The sequence below is a fragment of the Paroedura picta genome, chromosome 8 (genome assembly GCF_049243985.1).
Source record: "Paroedura picta isolate Pp20150507F chromosome 8, Ppicta_v3.0, whole genome shotgun sequence".
In the NCBI taxonomy this organism is placed as follows: Eukaryota; Metazoa; Chordata; class Lepidosauria; order Squamata; family Gekkonidae; genus Paroedura; species Paroedura picta.
The window spans coordinates 70,831,527-70,852,680 of NC_135376.1; the positions used below are offsets into that span (position 1 = coordinate 70,831,527).

At 45.6% G+C, this 21,154-nt stretch overlaps 1 protein-coding gene across 2 annotated transcripts; it reads left to right on the top strand.

Annotated features, from left to right (window-relative positions):
- The first annotated feature begins 332 nt into the window (after window positions 1-332).
- ANKRD1 (ankyrin repeat domain 1) lies at window positions 333-19,726 on the top strand. Of its 2 annotated transcripts, none has more exons than XM_077350318.1 (9): window positions 333-573; window positions 3,942-4,121; window positions 9,417-9,575; window positions 9,679-9,786; window positions 13,340-13,438; window positions 14,752-14,850; window positions 16,045-16,143; window positions 17,297-17,395; window positions 18,782-19,726. In XM_077350318.1, the coding sequence occupies exons 1-9, from the start codon at window positions 544-546 to the stop codon at window positions 18,890-18,892; spliced, it is 984 nt and encodes a 327-aa protein (XP_077206433.1). In that variant the 5' UTR covers window positions 333-543; the 3' UTR covers window positions 18,893-19,726. The 2 variants fall into 2 exon arrangements, with proteins under 2 accessions (XP_077206433.1, XP_077206434.1); XM_077350319.1 differs by having other exon boundaries at window positions 337-573; window positions 9,438-9,575.
- Window positions 19,727-21,154: the final 1,428 nt, after the last annotated feature.

Below are 21,154 nucleotides of genomic sequence, written 5' to 3' on the forward strand. Positions count from 1 at the left end.
AGGAATGACTTCCCATAACAGAAAGGATTGCATGATCACTTCTTAGAAAATGATGCTGCAAGCACAGCACACAGGTCATTTGTCCTTTTTCTGGAGTCTCTTGCTCATGCGAAAGTTGGTTATGATACGGTGTGGTTTTTACAGACAGCTGTCCTACTGGCCACTGGACAGACAGAATGGCTGGCATTGCTGAGCGATGTAGTCATTACAAATGGAATGAAGCTCTTGGATTTCACACCGATTCACTTATGCAGTGTGGTTACACTGCGAGAGACTCCCCCCCCTCTCCCCCCTCCCTTCCCCATTCCTATCCTTGACACTAGATCTGGCTAGTTAACATGTCTGGAATGAGAAAGCACCTAGCTCAGAGCTGGCGCGGCTGAGGGCGTACTTGGATTCCCAGGTTGGAAGATTATCTCATTCAGAATAAGTTCTCCCAGAGATATATAAGCTAAACTAGATTGGCGTGTCTCAGCAAAGCTGCCCTTGAGTCTTGGGAGGCATCTTCCCTTAAAGGCATCTTCCCTACACACCCCAGCACCAATGATGATGATGCTGAGAGTAGAAGAGCTGGTAAGTGCTCATGTCTTTTTTGCATCTACTCTTATTGTAAGGTTTGGTAAGACAGTGAATTTGTGTAGAGCACTATGTGTAAACTAGTGCGGAGTCCTGTGGACTGGACCACACTTGGCTTAGAGGAGATTTGGCCTGTTTGGCTTTTGATTTCAGTTGTATATTGATCCACACTTTAGTGGGATATTGATCCACACTTTAGTGGGTTATGGCATGGGATGCAATCGGTATTGGTAAGCATGTGTGGTGGCTCCTGTTCACACTTGAGTTCAAATCTCAGTTCAGCAGGGAGCTGCCTGGTGGCCTTAGGAACTGGCTCTTCCACAGCCACAACCCCCTTGGTGTTACATGTGAATCGCAACAGGGACCTACCTTACAAAGTCGTTGTGAGGATGGCTGATATGATTAAGCGCTTTAAGCACTGAGAGTAAGGGCTATACAATTTTAAGTGTTGTCAGAGGGGGAAATGGCTTAGGTTTAGAACAACATAGGAAGAAAAAGTGACTCTGTGTAGAAACGTGTCAGGCAATGGCTGCTAGCTCATGAAGGGGGCTTTGACTCTTGTAAGCTTGTACCCCCCCCCCCCAAATCTTCTTGGTCTCTAAGGAGTTGCTGGACTCAGATCTAGAATCATCATTGGAAGGGGCCATACAGGCCATCTAGTCCAACCCCCTGCTCATTGCAGGATCAGCCTGAAGCATCCATGATAAGTATCTGTCCAGCCACTGCTTAAAGGCTGTGAGTGAAGGGAAGCTCACCACCTCCTTAGGCAGCCGACTCCACTGCTGAACTACTCTGACTATGAATCCCCCCCTCCCCCCGATATCTAGCCTTTAAACTACTACATGTAGTTTAAAGCCATTACTGTGGGTCCTATCCTCGGCTATCATGCTGTAGTTGGCTCTGTAAACTACATATGGCAAAAGCAAAAGGGTTTGATTCTCCCCCACCATGAGTCAGGGAAAACATTTTATTTATTAGGCTGGTATCCAGCTTTTCACCTTAGTTAACAGGGTAACTAAGAAGCAGCCATTAAGATGTTCTATTTCGCTCTGAAATAGCATCTTGAATCTTGCAAATGTATTTGCATTTGCTGTGCAAAACATGCAGGTTTGCTCCAGATGTAACTGGGAGCAATTCTCGACAGGACAACAAAGTATAGGGAGAGGACCTAAATGAATTAATGGGCTTCTCTGAGATTTATGACCATGTTGTTGAAGGCAAAAGAGAAAGTGCAAAACAGTAGTCTACTGGACAGTTTGATTGCTAGCCCAATGAGTCAATTAATTTATTTTACTGTCAAGTCACAGGTGGCTCATGGAAACCTTGTGGTGTTTTTTGAGGCAAGAGATGTTCAGAGGTGGCTTGTCAGTCTCCTTGTAGCAACTCTGGTCTTCATTGGTGGCCTCTCATCCAGGTTCTACCTGAGGTTGACCTGGCTTAGCTTTTGAGATCTGATGAATCCGGCTGGCCTGACTATGCAAGTTAGGTAGACCAATGAGCGCATTTCCTATAATTACTCTGCAGGGATCTCCTCCAAGCCGGGAGGGATGTAAAAGCTGGACTTGTATTATCTGCCCTGGTTGAGTAGAGGGGTTCAAAATTCTGTCTCAACGTCTGGAAGAAGTTCCTGACAGAGCGGTTTCTCAGTGGAACAGGCTTCCTCAGGAGGTGGTGGGTTCTCCATCTTTGGAAATGTTTAAACAGAGGCTGGATAACCATCTCACAGAGAGGCTGATCCTATGAAGGCTTAAGGGGGTGGCAGGTTACAGTGGATGAGCGAAAGGGTTGTGAGTGTCCTGCATAGTGCAGGGGGTTGGACTAGATGACCCCTGAGGTACCTTCCAACTCTATTATTCTATGATTCTATGAAATGTCCCTGGACATGATCCATAATTATTTCCCATTGACTTTAGCAGCTGGAATCAATGGGTATGAGAAGATCCAAAAAACAAAAACAGATCATAATGAAATTTGGTGACTTCTACTACTAGTTCTTACTGTGGCTTCCAAAAAAACCCAAAAATTGTCAAGATCATAAGAACGGTAGCATTGGCTTCTCATGCCCACTGGAGCTTTGGGTTTGTGTCTCTCAGCTGTGGTATCCACAAAGTGCACAGCAAGCTTCTTTTGAAGTGAAGAGGAGTTTTGAAACTGAGGTTGGAGATGAGTGGGAATAAAACACCCCACTGGACTCAGGGGGGTGCTTGGGGGTACCCAACGTCATGCACAGGTGCTTGTTCACTAACCCATTGAAAACAATGACACTGATATTTAGTCACTGATGTCCATGCTTACAACAAGAGTTAATCCTGTCTGATTTAAGCTGTATCACAGCCTGTGGAATGTGCTAGCCCAGGGGTAGTCAACCTGTGGTCCTCCAGTTGTCCATGGACTACAATTCCCATGAGCCCCTGCCAGCGAATGCTGGCAGGGGCTCATGGGAATTGTAGTCCATGGACATCTGGAGGACCACAGGTTGACTACCCCTGGGCTAGCCGACTGATGCATGTAATGATCACAGTGTACTCATAGGCTAGTCACAGTCCTGCTAAAGCTGTTCTTGAAGAGCAGTTCTCTCAAAACTCTCCCAGCCTCACCTGCCTCACAGGGTTTCTGTTGTGGGGAGGGAACAGGAAAGGTGGTTGTAAGCCATTTTGGGATAGTGAAAAGTGGGGTATGAAAACCCCAGCTCTTAATTTGAAATGAATGGACTAGTTACCTCATTCCAAACATATATTTTGTTATCTAATCAATATGTTACATTATGTTACCTAGATTTACATTGCAATGCTTACGTGTAACCCACCCACCCCAATGCCTATTCTGAACGTTTCACTAATAGGAGAAATCGAGTTCATACATACAAGTGTCCTTTTTCATCCATTTCCACAGAGATTGCATATTACTAGAAACCTGCAGCCAAACAATTGGTTGGTCAAAACAACCCATGAAGCTCAGCTGCCTGCTATTGCTCTCTGACCTCCGTTGCTCCCTGTAGTGTTGCCCGGTCACAATGCAGCAGAGTGACAGCAGACACAAGAATTCCCCTGTCAAGGGATGTATGAGGTTTTAAACTGATGCCTTTCCCTTTCTTCACAAAGTCCGGGCTGCAAACATTCGAGCACTTTGTTCCCGGGACATTTGGAAGGCTCGTCAACAACATTCTTCATCTTCTGTGTGGTCCAGCCAGTTGCCTTTCTCAAATCCCGGATCATCCGTGTTGTCATTATTTCACCTCCATCCCAACATATTCCCTCCCACTCCCCCTTCCTGTTGCTCATGAGTTTTCTCCCTCTGTAGTTTGACAGGGGACGAGACTTGTCCTTGGAATCCTGAAATCTCAGGTGTCCTTTTCCCCCCAACAGGTAACAGGCAAGAAGGCAGATGGCAGAGAAACTGGAGATTTCCTCCTAGAGGATTTCAAAAACGGAGAATATGAAGCTGCTGTGAGGTTAGAGAAACAAGAGGATTTGAAGACGCTGACAGATCACTCCTTCACACGGCGCAATTTGACCTACAAAGAAGAAAAAGAGCTAGAAGCACAGGTAAAAACAAAAACTATTATCTTAGACTTGTGTCACCTTTCAGATAATAATGTAGACAGTTTTTTATTTATTAATTAAAATGTTTTAACCTTACCACCTGAACATTTTTAAAAAAATGTTTTTACCCTGCCTTTCTTTTTGGCTCAAGGCAGCTCCGGTAGATATACTTTGGGAACCAGAGGGAAAATTCCCTTTGCTTATGGGTAGAGTCATAAGACATTACCAGTGTGGTCCTTAGATTCTCAGCATCAACCAATTAGAAACATGAGTTGGACGAAATGAGAGGGGTAGAAGGATGAGTGATCAGAAATGTCTGAAGCACCTTCCCCCCCAAATGATACTCCTGAGTTTATATGAAATAACTAGCAGAAAAGCCCATTGTATCCCTGAATACAATAGAGGTTGGCTACCCCCCCCCCTGCTCTAAGCAGGCCAGCCAAGGCCTGGGGAGAGGCACTCAGGGGCAGTCCGTTCCTGCCCCCTGCTGCAAAGGCCTCAGGCCCTTTTGGGGTGGGAGGAGGTGCTGGTGGGCAGTCCCCCCCTCCTGCCACCACAGCAGCTCTATCAAGCCTCATCATCCCCTCAGGTGACCCTCCAGCTCACAGTCCCGGACCCTCCTCCCAGTTCCTGCTTACCAGGCTGTAACTTCTTTCAAATGGAAGAAGCTGGAGGGGGATGCAACCAGTGGCGGGACATCTTTCCTGATTGGCGGGACATCCTTCCTGAGAGCCAGTTTGGTGTAGTGGTTATGAGTGCGTACTTCTAATCTGGCATGCCAGGTTTGGTTCTGCACTCTCCCACATGCAGCCAGCTCGCCACAGAACTGATAAAGCTGTTCTGACAAAGCAGTGATGTCAGGGCTCTCTCAGCCTCACCCACCTCACAGGGTGTCTGTTGTGGGGAGAGGAAAGGGAAGGCAACTGTAAGCCGCTTTGAGCCTCCTTCGGGTAGAGAAAAGTGGCATATAAGAACCAACTCTTCTTCTTCTGTTCTTTGGACAGATGGCCAATCAGGAATGGGACAGCCAGGATAGCTGACCTGAGTGGTGGTTAGGTGGTTTGTCCCAGCTCCTCCCAGCACCCCTTACTGTCTTAATTAATGGTTACAGATAATTAGTTGCTTTTTCATAGTACCAAACAGTCAAGTCTCTGAACTGGGTGTTGCTGGCCCTGCCTTTGATCTGACTTAGTATTGAGCAGCCATTTATACATTCCTAAGCACAAACTTAAAGTAAAATCCTATGCAGACTTACTCCAACGTGAGCCTTCTGAAACTCTGCATAGGATTGCACCGTTAATTGGCTTATGGGTTGGGTATGCCCAAACTGTATTTCTCTCATGGGTCTATTCATTTAGAGAGTGGCTGAGGGTGGTTGCTATCCCAGTGTAACCTCCCCACCCCAAATGCCTTTCTGCCAGCTTGGGGTGGTTTTGTGCCAAGCAGTCTGCTTTCCCCATCCTCATCACAGCCACTGTCAAGGGCAGCCTCTCCCTACCCTGGATTTCAACGCTTGCCATTGCTTACATACTTGTCTCATGCCTTCTGCTCCTCCTCCATAACTTGATGCTGAGAAAGCCACATAAACGAGACCCTCCCGCCATTGCAAGCTCGGAATGCCTTACCAAAAACAGCCCCCTTAGACTCCCCCGCCCTCCCGTTCCTCTGTGCCTTGTTCACAAACTGCTCACACCATTCTGTGTATTCCTTCTGTGACTAGAGAGCAGGATGGTTTGCTGCTGACAACGATGTAGTCATGTGATCACAACCTAGTCTAATAAACGACAGGACTGGGTACCAAGATTCAGTGACAAACCCAACCATTAGAACAGAGCAAGAGTCCCAGATGAGATGAGAACAAACTTGCTAAAGCAATCCAGGTTCCATCTAGTCTCGAGTCCTTTTCTGTTGGCAGGGTTTAAATATGCACAAGAACAAAATAGTTCTACTAAGAAGAGAAATGTAATGTAATCTGACCTGAGTCTCCAAAGATAGGGTCATAGATAAATAAATTAAATAATAAAAACTATCTATAGAAAGAGGAGAGAGAAGAGACCTAGCTAACTGTCTAACTGTTGTCTGCAGTCATTCTTCTACTTAGGAGGCAAGCAGGGGGGGAAGTGTGTTCAAAGAAGCACAAAGTCTCCAAATGAGCCAATCAGGACTCTGGTGGAGATTATTTGAAAAATATCAGGAGGTTCCTATTCAAATTATGCTAAATTCACATTTCCTCAGATGCCCACTCCAGGACATTCTTCATATATTATTGCACTATGCACCGTAGATCTTGCATTATTCAACCTTTCCCAACACTGACCAGCCAAATGTCCCACAGAAATTCTCTAATGATCAAAACACCCTTCACTAACATACCTGACCTCTGCCCACAGAAGGTCAATAGCCATTGATAGCCCAATCTTTATGAAGCACATGCTGCTGAACCAATGCTAGAAGCACACTTGGGATGCTGTGCCAGAGCAGCTGCATTGTCCAAATCCCCTTACAATCTTTGCAGAAAGTCCTTACAGGGCGGAAGGCAGAGAGGGCAAAGCAAGAACTGGGCATGGGAAGCTTATACCTTTCACCCTTCTCAGTTCCATCTAGGATGAAAAACCCCTACTTTCCCAACTTGAACTGGCTACAATGAACAGAGAACATTGCAGGACAGGCTTACCGTCTGAACCAGGGGTAGTCAAACTGCGGCCCTCCAGATGGCTGTGGACTACAATTCACATGAGCCCCTGCCTGAGGATGCTTCATGGACAACTGGAGGGCCGCAGTTTGACTACACTCTGAACCCATCCTTGAGATTCCTCTGGTGCTTTATTAGAACAAGCAAAACTTGTTCTAATAAAGATATGGGATTGGGGGGGGGGAGGGCGAGAACATAAAGCTATAAGAGTAAATCACATCCATTGCAGACTGAGATCTGTCTCCATAAGTCTTAGTGTAGGAATGTTTTCTTTTAACTGGAACTGCTGGGGATGGAATGTGAGACCGGGATGCCGGCACACCATCTACATGGCAATGAAACAATGACACCTCCACTAATAAGTACATTTTGTAACACGATCATTGTGATTATTCTTCCCACAACCTGGTATTTTTCTCCCAGTGGATGAGAATGATATTAGTGCCTGCAGAACTAAGAGTGAACCAGCCTTCACCTGCAAAGATATGCGTAAACGGCGAAAGCATTAGTAGCGTTTAGTTTCACGTACTTTCCACTTTGAAGTTGCAGATTATCCGAAGCTGTAAAATTAGCATTCTACAGCTTCAGTGTGGATGGATTATCCAACTGCAGAATTACAACACGGTGTTACATCTGATGACAGATCCAAATCCTACATTTCTTGAAAGGGGTAACGTGAAACGACTTCATTGAGAGTCACTTAAAAATAGCTGGGGAATTTCTGCCAGGGTGCAATAATCATTCATCATTTGGGGATAGATTCTCTCGCTCTCACTCAGATTTTAATACTGCCAGATGATTATCCCTAAAGAAGTCTTACTCCTGTGAATCTTAACAAATGTGCAACACTGTCTCATCCGGGTAAGCTATTCCTTAATCATTCATTGGCACCACAGTTTAAGGACCAGTGGCATTAGGATGTATCCGGATTCTCTCATTCAGCACACCCTGTCCCCACAAAACCATAGTAGAATCATAATATTCTGCAGTAATGGGGACAAGATGAAGTTTGGAGGGTTAATTCTCACAGATTATGTACTTGCCATGGGAATCAGAAGTCAGCAATAACGGCGACCGCTGGTGGAGATGGGGAACACTAACTAAAGAGCCTGTGTACATGCCTGAGGGGTTCTGGGAGAGCCAAGCTTAAACCCCCACTTTGTTGTGGAGTCGTGCTTTGTGCTGTACAATAGGATTTGTCCCTGAAAACATGGTGAACTTACCCTGCAGAAAGCAGGCAGCTTGTCATTCATGAAACCATAACATTCTGAAAAGGATAAATGGCATTATGTGGGTGGGAATGTTGTTCCACCTGCTGCATAGAATAACACACCACACAGTAATTGGTAACTTCTCCATTGTACTTCAGCTTCATTATCCTTGGAGCTACATCTCTGCAGTTCAGGGGCCTTTACAGCCTCCAGGCACCTTTGGAGTTCTGGCAAAGGGTGAAAAATGGCTGCTGCAGGAGGAGGAGCCAGCCACAAAATTGCTACCACAAAATGCCAGGAAGTGAGATCTTGGATGACTCTAATACAGGCTCTTTGACATTTCAGGCAGAAGCTCAATTTAACAGGATGCCTTTTAAAATTAACATATTGTTTAAAAATATTTCCTTCCAAACACACTGCTTACTGTCAGTCAGACAGTGAAGATCCATGTACTGTGGTGGCAGCTGCTGCCAAAGCAACTCAAAAAAAATCTACATAGCCATTCAGATCTCCAGTCACCAATCAGAAGTCCAGCTGGCCAATAGCCCTACATGGCCCCACCCACTTTCTCAAAACACCCAGAAAGGGGTCTGTGTGTGTGTTGCCATGAAATTGGGGCACCCCTGCTGCAGTCTGTAGAAATGAACTATTTATATTTATTTCTGTAATGTTTCCACTGCCTGTTCAGTACCTTCACTTACTGCCATGTTTTAGGAATTTCTTTAAATATGACCTTTAAAACAAAACCTAAACCAACAGCAAAAATGTCACTTTTGAGTAGACTGAAAAATATATCAGAAATGCATATTGTATACACACACACACACAAGTGGAAGCTGCAGCATCCAGTGGCACTGTCCAGTTTTCAAACTGCCACCAACACAGGGAAGGCCCTGTCCTTGGATTTAGGTGACCTTACCTCACTCTAGCGCTTGGACTCCAAAGCACAAACTCTGCTATTATATTTTTGTTGTTAATGTTGTTTTGTTTTTATTAATATCACTGTGGTTATGATTAAATGAAATTTATGTCCTGCCAATGTACCCTCACAAAGGCCCCAAAGTGCCTAACAAATTAAAACACACATAAGAAATATACTGAATTGGCAAGAGGACTCTAAGGGAGTAGTAGGGTTGGTCACCTCTAGGAAGTAGTTGGAGATCTGCCACAATTACAACTGATCTCTAGATAAATCAGCTCACCTAAAGAAAATGGCCACTTTGGAAGGTGGAGTCTATGGCATGAAATCTTGCCCCTCCCAATTCCTTCCTCCTTAGGCTCCACCTCCCAAATCACCAGATATTTCCCAGCCTGGAGTTGGGAACCCTAGGAAGTAGGGAATCTCTGAGATCGATGTATCAAAACTGATGTTTGGTTTCGTTTCTGGATAATCAGAAGGTTGCTGTTTCTATGCAGCTGAAGAAGAAGAAACTAGAGGAGAGACCAAAACTTGAAAACTTGGAAGATCTTGAAAAAATCATTCAACTGAAAAAAAGGAAAAAATACAAAAAAGTCAAAGTGCCTATTTTAAAGGAACTGGAACAAGAAGTTATAGTAAGTTCTGTAACAAAATACCTTATTACTATTTTTATGGCATTCCTCCTCCCCTCATAAAAATACCCTCACTGGTCTAACCCTTATTTCTGTTCTCCATCAGACAGGTCCTGTGGACATTCCTATGTTTTTAAAGGCTTCCTTGGAAAACAAGATGCCAGTCATTGAAAAATATTTATCAGACAAAGGGGACCCAGATGCTTGTGATGAGGTAAAATGTTAATTCATTTCTATTTCAGTAGAGAATATATGTAGCTGTTTAATGATCTGGCATGACAGTCCCCAAAGCATCCTGGGAACTGGAGTTTGGTGAATGCACTGAAGATGAGAGAGGGGGGGGTGCAGTCTCCTTTGAAGAAGATTGGATGAGCACCTGTCAGGAATGGGGGGGGGCTAAGAAGGTGGGGGCTGGATTGGATGACCCTTTGTGGTCTCTCCCAGTTCTGCTTGATTTGGATTCTGAATAGAATGCAATGCTCTAAACCCCCTTCTGTTCCTCTAAAAAAAAAACCCTCCAGTTCTCAAGATCCTTTGGGAAAAAGACTGAACAATCCAACCAGTTTGAATAGAGATACACCCTTTTTCTTATAAAATTGCATTCAGAGACTAGCAGTTAAACATAACTTTCTCTGCACTTCTGTCGCAGGTTTCTCCTATGTTTTTTCACAGCTTTAAAATACACCGAAATGCAGCCTTAAGCAGTTCTTTAAATGGATATTCATTTCATATGTCATGTTTATTTATGGCCGTGCTCTAGGGCTGCTGACTCCCACTTGGGAAATATCTGGAGAATTTGGGGATGGAGCCTTGGGGGGGGGCAGGATTTGGAAAGGGGAGGGACCACCCACCAGAGCAGCCATCTTCTCCCGGGGAACTCTTCTCTGCCACCTGGAGATCAGTTAGAATTCTAGAGAATCTCCAGCCCATACCTGGAGGCTGACAACCCTACCTTGTTCTCACAAATAGTAGAAGAAGTGGTAAACCTGTGGGTTCAGATCCAACAGTGTGTGGCCAGGAAGGAAAATTCAGCACAGTTCTGCTTGAACAAGTGCTAGTGCAAGGTCTTTAGCAACACGCAACACTGCAGCACTATTTTAAATTAAATAACAAGGTGCACATGGAAGGATAGAATGTACAACAGATGGTTCACATTATTTAATAGGCTTTTGAAATTGTAGCAGAAAAAATACCTTGCAATATGTCTTGAGCACATGGAAAATATGGAGGGAATATACAGTCACTTTCCCTTACAGCAAGTGGATGGCAAGGAGTGATTTTAGTTCAGCGGTAGTCAACCTGTGGTCCTCCAGATGTCCATGGACTACAATACACATGAGCCCCTGCCAGCAAATGCTGGCAGGTGCTCATGGGAATTGTAGTCCATGGACATCTGGAGGACCACAGGTTGGCTACCCTTGGTGCTATCATTTGAGCAAGGACCGCTCCATGCACAGACATGTTCCATGGGTTGGGGTTCACAACCGAATGCTTGAGGTTGGGGTTCACTTGAGGTTGGGGTTCACAACCGAATGCTTCCCATTCTAAAACTTTGCCATAAATTAGCACGCCAAAGAACCATTTCTCTCCCTGACATGATGTTTTTCTGCGTCCCAGAACAGCATTCACGTGAACCTCCAGACACAATAAGGGATCCGTTGCATTCAAGGCATTGAAATGTAGGCTTCCCTTGATAAAATAATGTTCACAATAGAGATTCAATGACAACAGCCCACAAATGCAGGAAGCTTTTTGTACAGTTATAAAATCCAAGGCACAAACATGCCAACATTAAGCTAACTGAATCCAACTCGAGAACTCAAAGCTTGTGTGTCATTCTTCTGTTTCAACCAGTGCTACTCAAAGACGCTTTGTTTTGGCTCTTGAATGTTCTCATTCTGAAGATCTGATGCTATCCTGACATTCGGAATGGGTGGGAAGGTGGCATGGTACAGCCTGATATTGTCAGATCTTGCAGGTCAAGCAGGGTCAGTACTTGGGCAGCAGACCACTCAAGCAGACTCCACAGAGGAAGGCCATGGCCCAAACCACCCCAGCTTCTCTCTGGCCTTGCCACCCCTTTGCTGAGGCTGTGGGGGTCCCTCGGAATTACAGCTCATTCCCTTACAACAGGGATCATTTCCCCTGCAGAAAATTGCTTCTTTGGAGAGTGGAAAACATGGCACTGTCTACCACTGTGATCACCGTCCTCCACAAGTTCCATTCCCAAATCCCCAGGAGTTTTCTGCCCCGGATCAAGCAACCCTACTCACTCCCCTTCCCCTGCCTATGGGGTTGCCACTGGAGAGCTGACAATGCATGTAAACATATAGCTTTAGAGTCAGCACAAAAAAGATACTTTATCTGATTTGATTACAGCCATAGGTCAGCAATAACACAATCCACAGTCAGCAATGCATAAGAGGAAATACGCACTTTTAGTGGGGAAAAAAAGCCAAATAAACTTTGTTATAAACTGAATTCCATGTTATGGGCGTAGTTAATTGGGGTTTTTATGGGGATTTTATTGCGTTTTAACTATTTATGTTGTAAACCGCCCTGAGACCTATTTGGAGAAGGGCGGTCTAAAAATTAAATAATAATAATAATAATAATAATAATAATAATAATAAATAATAAATAATAAATAATAGTTACTAAAACAATGTGCACAAAATCTGGCCATCTTTAAAGTCATTCCTTGTAAGATCCAGTGAAGCATCGTCTTGGGATTTCAAAGGACCAAGTGTAGCACTTAAAGAGCAGCGGCCGCTAACCTGGAGAACTGGACTTGATTCCCCACTTCTCCAGCTGGGTGACCTTGGGCCAGTCACAGTTTTCTTAGAGCTATCATCACAGAGCAGTTCTCTTAGAGATTTCTCATCCCCATCTACCTCACAGGGTATCTGTTGCGGGGAGAAGAGGGGAAAGGTGTTTGAAAGCCACTTTGAGACTTTCTTGGGGAGTGAAAAGCGGAGTATAAAAACCCAGCTTTTCTACTTAATCTAAAATGCCAAATTGCAGATGATTGTCATGCTTTTTTTTTTAAATGCCACAATTGGCACCTCTTATCAGGCAGGGTCCAGCTATGACAAGAAGCAGATTTTAAGGCTCAAAGCATCACAGCCTGAAAAGGAGCAGGCACAGTGCACGTGCCCTTGGTGTTCTGCAGGGGCAAGAGAGCTGGAATTTCTAAATCCAAACTATGTCTCAGCAGCTGGGTTGAGACCAGGAACTCTGACAGCTCAACTCTATAAGTGTCATCAGCCCATGGATTTCAACAGGCTCGGGGGAGAGAAACTCTGCATAGGTTTGCACTCTTATTCTGTCATCCGCAGTGCCCCCCCCCCACATGGCCCTATGGAGTTAACAGGAAGGGGTAAGAATTTCTGGGATTACAAGAGTGCTACAAGAGTGCCTGAGCCTTTAGACAGCAGTATAAGCAAATGGCCCTGACTTAAGGAGCTTATCACATACATGTGGATGAGAGGGGAAGGGGGGCAGAGGCAAGAGGAGACAAGAGGTGAACATAAGCAAATGTCATTCATAGGCTTTGTTTCAGCAGGGGACGAAGACAAAGGGCTTAATTGTGTGTGTGGAAGAACTCCTCCGAGCACATTAGATAATCGGCAACTGCTGCTTGTTTTCCTCTAATGCAATGAGAACCAAGTGCGAGAAAAGTCCTTTCTCGATGCATTTTATATCTGACATGGATTTCCTCTTTAAACATGGGAAAGCAAACCATTTATCGCTCTTCCGATTCACAGTACAAGCGCACAGCATTACACCGAGCGTGCTCAGAAGGACACCTGGCAGTGGTGGAAAAGCTAGTAGAAGCCGGAGCCCAACTTGAATTCCAAGATATGGTATGTACCTTGTGTGTTGGCACATGTGCATTAGACCCACAGAGAGACACTCAACAACTTCTCAGGGTCACCTCTCACATAGGTGCTCAGTGTTTCCTGAGGCAGCGACTCATGACTTGCATGGGCTATCAAGCCATCCCAAACTAACCATGGAGATCTCAGATGCTAGGCTTTCCATAGAGAATACTCAAGTTTGCATTATCAGTTGCTGGACTCAGGGGACTGCATGCCCCGGCGTGAAAGTCTCGCCATTCTAGCGCTGTGCATTCTGAAGATGAAAAGTGTCCTTGCTGCAGCACATAAAAACAGGGCTGGTTTATCCATGTAGCACATGTGAGCACATACTGCTTGCCTGAGTCAGGTAACAGGACTATCAAAGTCAACATTGTCTACTCTGACTGGCAGCGGTTTCAGGTAGAGGACTTTGCATCACATTTATGTAGCCATGTCAGGGATTGAACCTGAGACTTTCTGCACGCAAAGCGGATGCTTTACCTCTGAGCCATAGTTCCACCCCCCAATGTCTACTTCTCTTTGTCTTATGGGCCCTTTGGGAGATCTGTTATTTGTGCAATGTTATAAATCCACCTGGAAGCCAAACCACATCTGCAGAAAGCCTTTATGTATTCTCACAGCAGCAGTAGAACCATGGCGGAGTGGTCACTCCGCAAGGGAAGTTTTCTGTAAAGGAGGTCTCAGGTGGCTAGCCGTTTGTTGGTTTCTTTACTATTTGGGCCTGTCTCAGACAGTTGTAGTGCTTACTGCAGCTGGAGCACAGTAAGTGCCAAGGACTCCTGTTTCTCAAATTACTGACTGGATTCAACTGTTCCCCTGGAGTAGACCCTGGCTTGCATGGCAGTGTGCTTAAGTTGCTTGAAGGAAGCCCCAGATTATAGCTCCACTTAAAGGAACTTAGACAGCAAGTCTGGGAAAGAACCTTGTTGGAGACCCCGAAGAGCCATTTTCTCCTAGAGTTGTGAACCTCCAGGTAGGATCTGGAGAGTTCCTGGAATTAGAACTGATCTTTAGGCAACAGAGATGATTTCCCCTGGAGAAAATGGCTGCTTTGAAGGGTGGCCTCTGCAGCATTATACCCCACTGAGGCCCTTTCGCGTCCCAACCTCTGTCCTCCCCAGGCTCTGGACCTCAAATTTCCAGGTGTTTCCTACTCGGGACCTAGCCACTCTGTTTGCTCAGGTTGTCAGTCCTGGGCAAGATGCCCCAGTGGTCTTCTCTGTGGAAGGTGCCTTTGTACAAACATTGCTTGGACATCAATGAATCTCCACTAATGTGACCTTTCTCCTTGGGCATAGCTCGAATCAACAGCTATTCATTGGGCATGTCGTGGTGGAAGTATAGAAGTCCTGAAGTTCTTGCTGAACAAAGGAATAAACAGAAATGCCAGAGACAAGGTAGCCGTTATATTATCACAGGACATGATGTGGAATTCCTCCTCCATTCCTTTCATAACTGTTTGTATGTGACTCTGTTTTAGGACAAAATGTTTTGGGGTGTTTTTTTTTTGTTGAAAGAAAGGGAATAGACAAAACAAAAAAAAAGACAATGATAAATATCAAATTAAGGACTATTATATATTGTATCCGTTCCACTTAATATTTCTGGGAAGGCCTTAGAAGAGGAGTATGTCTCATAGCTTAAGGACCACTTAGTGCTTAACCCCCATTCAGGGTGGCTGTCCTACCCCTGAGTGCCTCCTCCTCCAACCGGCTTGCCTGTCTATCCAGTGGCTAGCCAATTGCCTTCCGTCCCCCACCCCTGACCACCACCCCCTCCTCCTTCCATTTCCCTCTGAGGCTTGGAGGCTGCTGATCCCTGCCGCATAAGTACTGCCCCTGCTGGTGAGTTCCCTAACAGCTGCCTGCAGCCTTTCCAGGTCCAGGGGGGAGGGGGAGGCTGTCTGCAGAGTTCTTCCACCCCACCCCTCTACTCTAGAGCCTGTTGGATTCCTGAATGCAACGGGCTTGGCCCCTAGTTCTATAATAAAAAGATAGAGCAATAAGCAACAAAATTTTCCCCCATCTCCTCCTCATTAAAATCTTCACAATTATTATTTAACAAAAGGCTTACTGCTATGTTTGCTACTACATTAACACTTTTCATTATTACAACTTGTTCCATTAAACATCTTATTACCTTTACATACCCACTGTAGCACATTATCATGTAAGCCATAATCAAATATACGATTATACCGTAATTCAAGATCATTAAGAAGGAAACAACAATCATGTACGAAGCAGGATAAGTAGTGCCGACTATAATTTGACTTGGGTCTGTTAGATGACGTTGGATTAAAATGTTAGAACATTATATCAGTATTGTGAGTTTTTAATTTTATATCCCATTTGGTAAGCTGTGACCTTGTTCTGCTGTTAAAAATTTTAAAAGAGGGAAACAAGAAAAGGCATGGATTCCAATTATTCAGCTTCTAGTTCTTTATGAAATTATATATTGTCTGAAATTGTTGCTCATTGTAAATCGAACTTCGCCTTTCATGGCAAGCTCTCGTCTTGCCATGAGTTTGTTGTTGCAACAAACAACAAGCCGCCCTGCTTGCCTTGATGATGCCTTCTTCCCTCCCCCAGTTGCTGAGTACACCGCTGCACGTGGCTGTGAGGACCGGCCAGTATGACTGTGGAGAACACCTCATTGCCTGTGAAGCAGATCTCAATGCGAAAGACAGAGTAAGTGAGTCACAGCCTCCGGCCATCGTGTTCTGCAGCATTTCTCCCAAGAAAGGCAATCTCAAAGTTCTGAGGAGAAACTTGGAAGTTTATCCAGAAGACTACAAACGGTGACACAAGACTCTTTGTTGCTGAAGCTAGGGCTAGGCAAAAGCTTGGAATTAGGGTTGTGTGCTCCAGCGTGCTTCGACGAGCACCGCAGCCTGATGTGGTGCTGGCCGCCTCGGGCTGCAGTGTTCACCCAAGCGGCCGAAGTGCGCCAGAGTGCACAACCCTCCTTGGAATAGGTGCAAGGGCAACCCCCTCTGCAGGCTCACTCTAAGTCAGTCGCAACGTGACACCACTTTCTGCTGTGAACCAGGGAGGATTTCCGTGATGTTGCTCAGTGGGATTATCATAGAAGCGCCCCTGAGAGATGCCGAGGACCAAAGAGCACCCTTTCTCGGAAACATAGGCTACCGATGCCAAATAGAAATTTCCCCCAGATGAAGCGCCTGTTGGGCTGGGGTCATTTCGATGATCTTGAGAAAGCTAGGTGCTGGTTTAATACACACGTCTGAGAAGGCCTGTCAATTGGCCTTATAAGAAGCTACTCACAAATTAGAAATCCATACACACAACTGACAAGCCCACATGCCTGAGCTGCAGATGAAACAGCGAATGGACGCATAAGCTTTCCTTCCTGTTTCCTACTTTTTTACTAGCCACCAGTGACTGGGTCAATGTTTATGTAAAGCATTTACGATATTTCTACAGAGCATCATCAAACACAGGGGTAGCCAAACTGTGGCTCCCCAGATGACCATGGACTACAATTACCATGTGCCCCCTTCCAGCTGGCAAGGGATCATGGTAATTGTAGTCCATGGTCATCTGGGGAGCCACAGTTTGGCCACCCCTGATCTAACATCACACTTGGTTGCAGGCCAAGGAAAATACTATATCACCACCTTATTGCTAGCTTCTCAGCTGCCCCCTCTCCAAAGCAACCTTGGTAGTGCTCAGAGGCCAAACAGAGCTTTAACCAAGAGAATTGCACACAAGGCAATTCAGCGCTGTGGCACTTAGGGTGGAAAATGGTGCCTGATTGTTTAAGTGTTTTCAAGAGGATGCCAAGAAGCAGATTCTGTTCATTCCTTCTGCTCTGTTCTAGGAAGGAGATACTCCGATGCATGATGCGGTGAGACTGAATCGCTATAAAATGATTCGCCTCCTGATTATGTACGGAGCCAACCTAAATGTGAAGAATACCGTAAGTAAACCCTCAGTCTTTAAAGTTATAATAATGCTGAAAATACATAACACTGTATAGGCTGCACTGCACGATAGAATCCAAGATCACACTAATTCATTCTGCAAATCAGAAATGATGATGATGCCCCTGCTGTATCTAGCTTCAGGAGGGTCGCCAAGTTTGTCTACAATAGAAGAACTAGGTTTGAAACCAATAGCACCTGAGGGATGGAGGCAGCTTTGCCTCTCGCCAGCTCATTCTCTGAAATCTTCTTGGTCTCCTTCCTTTCCATTGTACAATTTCTCTGATGGACGAATCTGGCAAAAGTATTATTGTGTCTTTATTGTCTGGCGTGTGTGTAGTATAGTCAGGAGATCCCAGGACTGCCTGGCAGCCAGGCAAGACATTCAGGGGTGGTTGGCCATTCCCTCTCTCAGCAGCATGACCGATCCAAATATGAGCCAGGGTTGACTCTGCTTAGCTTCTGAGATCTGACAAGATCAGCCTTGTCTGGGTGATCCATCTCAAGGGCCAGCAAGAGTTAATTACAGTTTACAGCTAATTTAGACCTCTGAAGAGTTTCTGATCACTGCACTGACTATTACAAACAGCATTTGCATGCCAGTGAGGCTAGAATCATCAACTATGTACAGCATGAGAAAAAACAGCCAGGGAGGTTAGGACCCTCTTAAGCTGCACGTCAAAACTGTGAGAAACCCAGCCCAGCAATGTTCCTGCACCTGAACCAGTCCTAATTGAATTGCAATGAATGCAGTTGAATTTATTTGTGTCTTTCAACTGTGATTGATTCTAGGGAGAGTCAGAACCAAAATAGACGAGACACGGAAGTAAACAACAGCTGAAGGATCTCATTTGGATTGGGGATATGTAGGATTCCCCCAATGAGGCAAAACAGCAGCTCCATGGGAAACTTTAAACTGGGAAAATAGCATTGGAAAGGGGAAGGGTTAAAGCCACAGAGCAAATCAGTCATCCGTGAAAGCATTTAGATTGCTTCTTCAGTTTGGGCCTTAATTTTAAATATCATTGGTGGTATTGTGGCCTGTATATTTTGCTACTGGGCTGGTTTTCGTGGTCTTGACCATTTGTGCTAGCAAACCTGATGGATGGGCATGGCCAGGTACAGGCGAGTGTGCTGCAGGAGTGGATAGAGGTAGGTAGGACCCAGTGCGAAAGCAGAAATGGGCCGAATCGGTCAGCGCTCATGAGGGGATTTGCCCATAATATCGTTCCAATTGTATCTCATCATCACCCCAGAACTTCTAGAAAGGCTGGTCAACCAAAACAGCCAGTTCTAAGTTAAACGAGTAAGTGAAAATTGTGAGGTTGGAAGATTAAATCTCATGTTTATGTGTCCCGTCCCGTCCCCTGGCCCCCATACAGGAAGGGAGAACTCCCATGGATCTCGTTCTGCAGTGGCAAAATGGCACAAAGGAAATCTTCAACAGCCTGAAGGAGAACTCGTACAAGAGCTCCCCCATAGACACATTCTGAACTCTTCAAGACTCAAGTACCAGCCTTGTAAATGGCACCATTTTCACCACGAAGGAGCAACAACGGATTCAACAGGTGTTTATATTGCTGGATTACATTAAGTCACCTTTGTTAGAATTCAGAAGGAACCCAAAAGGAAAGCAAGGACAAAACCATTTTTAAAGGCACTGCTTGAGCATTCGAGTTCCGCAGATTTCAAGTTGCTTTATTTATTCCTATTTATATTTTATATTCCATTCCTTTCTCCCTCTCCCCCTTTCTTGGATAGTGTTTTGTTGGCTGATATTCTCTGTTGATCTTTTCAGTAAGTCAAGTTGGCATCACAGTTAGGGAGAAAGAGAGAGAGAGAGCGCTTGGGTTACTGATGTGCTAATCAGAATCAGCCAGGAGCATTAAAGCTGCTTTTTTAATTTAAAAAAACCAGCAGCAGTTCCGCGTATGTTAGTAGCTTCCCGTCAAGCGCTCTTTTCATTCGAGGGTGTTTGGAACCATTACCCGGTTTCTACTGATTTGTTGGTGTCCTGTTAGAAGCCAGGGCTGGAGAGACAGCGGGAAGGCAGAGAATGCCAACTCCAATTAAGGAGAATTAACGAGGGAACGGTTCTTCTCTTTTGTTGACACTCAAGAGAAGCAGCAACCAAGTCTGCCAATCAAATGCGGCAGGGTTGTTTGGACTACAGATTTCAAAATGGAACGTTTATGCAGGTAAGAGAAGGGCAAGGTAGAAAAGACGAATGAGGGAGAACATGGCTATTCTTGAAAAGGCGAGGTATATTTGTACGGCTCTTTATGCACATTTTTGTATTAAACCATGTTTTAAGATTTCAAACATCATCCTCCCTCCTCTTTTGTCTCAAGAGAATCTGGTTTTACTCAAGTCTTTGTTGCAAAAGAACACAGAGTTCTAATGGCCTTGTTAGTTCCCATTTCCAAAATGCCAGACCGGTCACCTATTGGTCCCCAACCCTCGGTCCGGGGACCGGTCCCGGTCTGTGGATCAGTCGGTACCGGGCCGTGGCTCCTCCTCGTCCTCCTCCCCGGCTGCTGCCTCAGGGGCTGCCCTGCCACTCTGCTGCTGGCTCACCTTTGGTGCTCTCCGGTGGCCACCATGGCTGGGGCTCCCCCTTGGCATGGCACTGGGCAGCTGCTGCTGGCAGCACCCCCCCAGCAGGTGGTGGGAAGTCAGGGGTGCTGGCGGGGAATCAAGTGGAGCAGGGGCTCAGGCGGCGGCGACATCCCTCAGCAAAAGACTACCCCCCCCCTCGGGCCTCAGTAAAATTGTCAAGCATTGACTGGTCCCCGGTGATAAAAAGGTTGGGGACCACTGACCTATTATACTGAGAAGGATCCCCAATGGTTACCTTCTCCACTTCAGGAAGCCACATCACAAACCAGGGACCCCTGCCGTGCTCCTATCCCTGCAACTGTCTACAGAAAGCTCCCAAATGCAAACTGTTTCATTTTCTGCAATCATAAAGCACACGTGTGATTTCTTAGTAACACTCCTGAACAAAGGTGAACAGCAAAAAAGGGACCCAATGCAACACCCGACATCCTCCAGGGGATTTAAGGCGCAATGGTAAGCAGAATCACACCTTTCCAAGCCCGCTGGCTTCATGGAAGGGTGTTACTGTGTACAGGATCACACTGCAAGTTGACTTAAAAAATGCAAAATCCGAAACGGTTGCAGAGACCCTTGACTATCTGTGGCAAACTAAGTTTGAAATATCTTACAGCCATAAATGGCTAAGCAGAAAAGTCACTTAGGAGCTCAGCCCCCCATCTCTCCTGCCTGCTGATGGTAACATTACCATTCATGGTTTGCTGGTTTCAAGGTTACAGCCTGCAAAAAAAAAAAGCATTTCCTCATCTTCCAATAAACAGCCACGGTAGGCCTTTGAGAAACAGCATGCCTCCGACACCAGCCCCTTCCGAGGGTGGATAATTACGTTCCACTTCCCTTCAGGGCCTCATTAGATGGGGCCACAGCCAAATGCAGCCCCAATGGCCTTCCTGAAAAGGCACACAACAGTGGGCAACGCAGACTAAAGAGGGTCCCGGGTTCTTTTCCTTTCACTCCAAGGCTAGTGCTGTTCTTTTCTCCTGAGTGGTCTTTGCTTCTCCCAGCTGAGAACAAAACACTCCTTGCCTCCTGTGCGTAAAGTGCCCTCGAGTCACAGCTGCTTCAAGGGGCTTTCTAGGCAAGCGAGAAGCAGAGGTGGTTTGCCATTGCCTTCCTCTGCCGTCTTCCTTGGAGGTCTC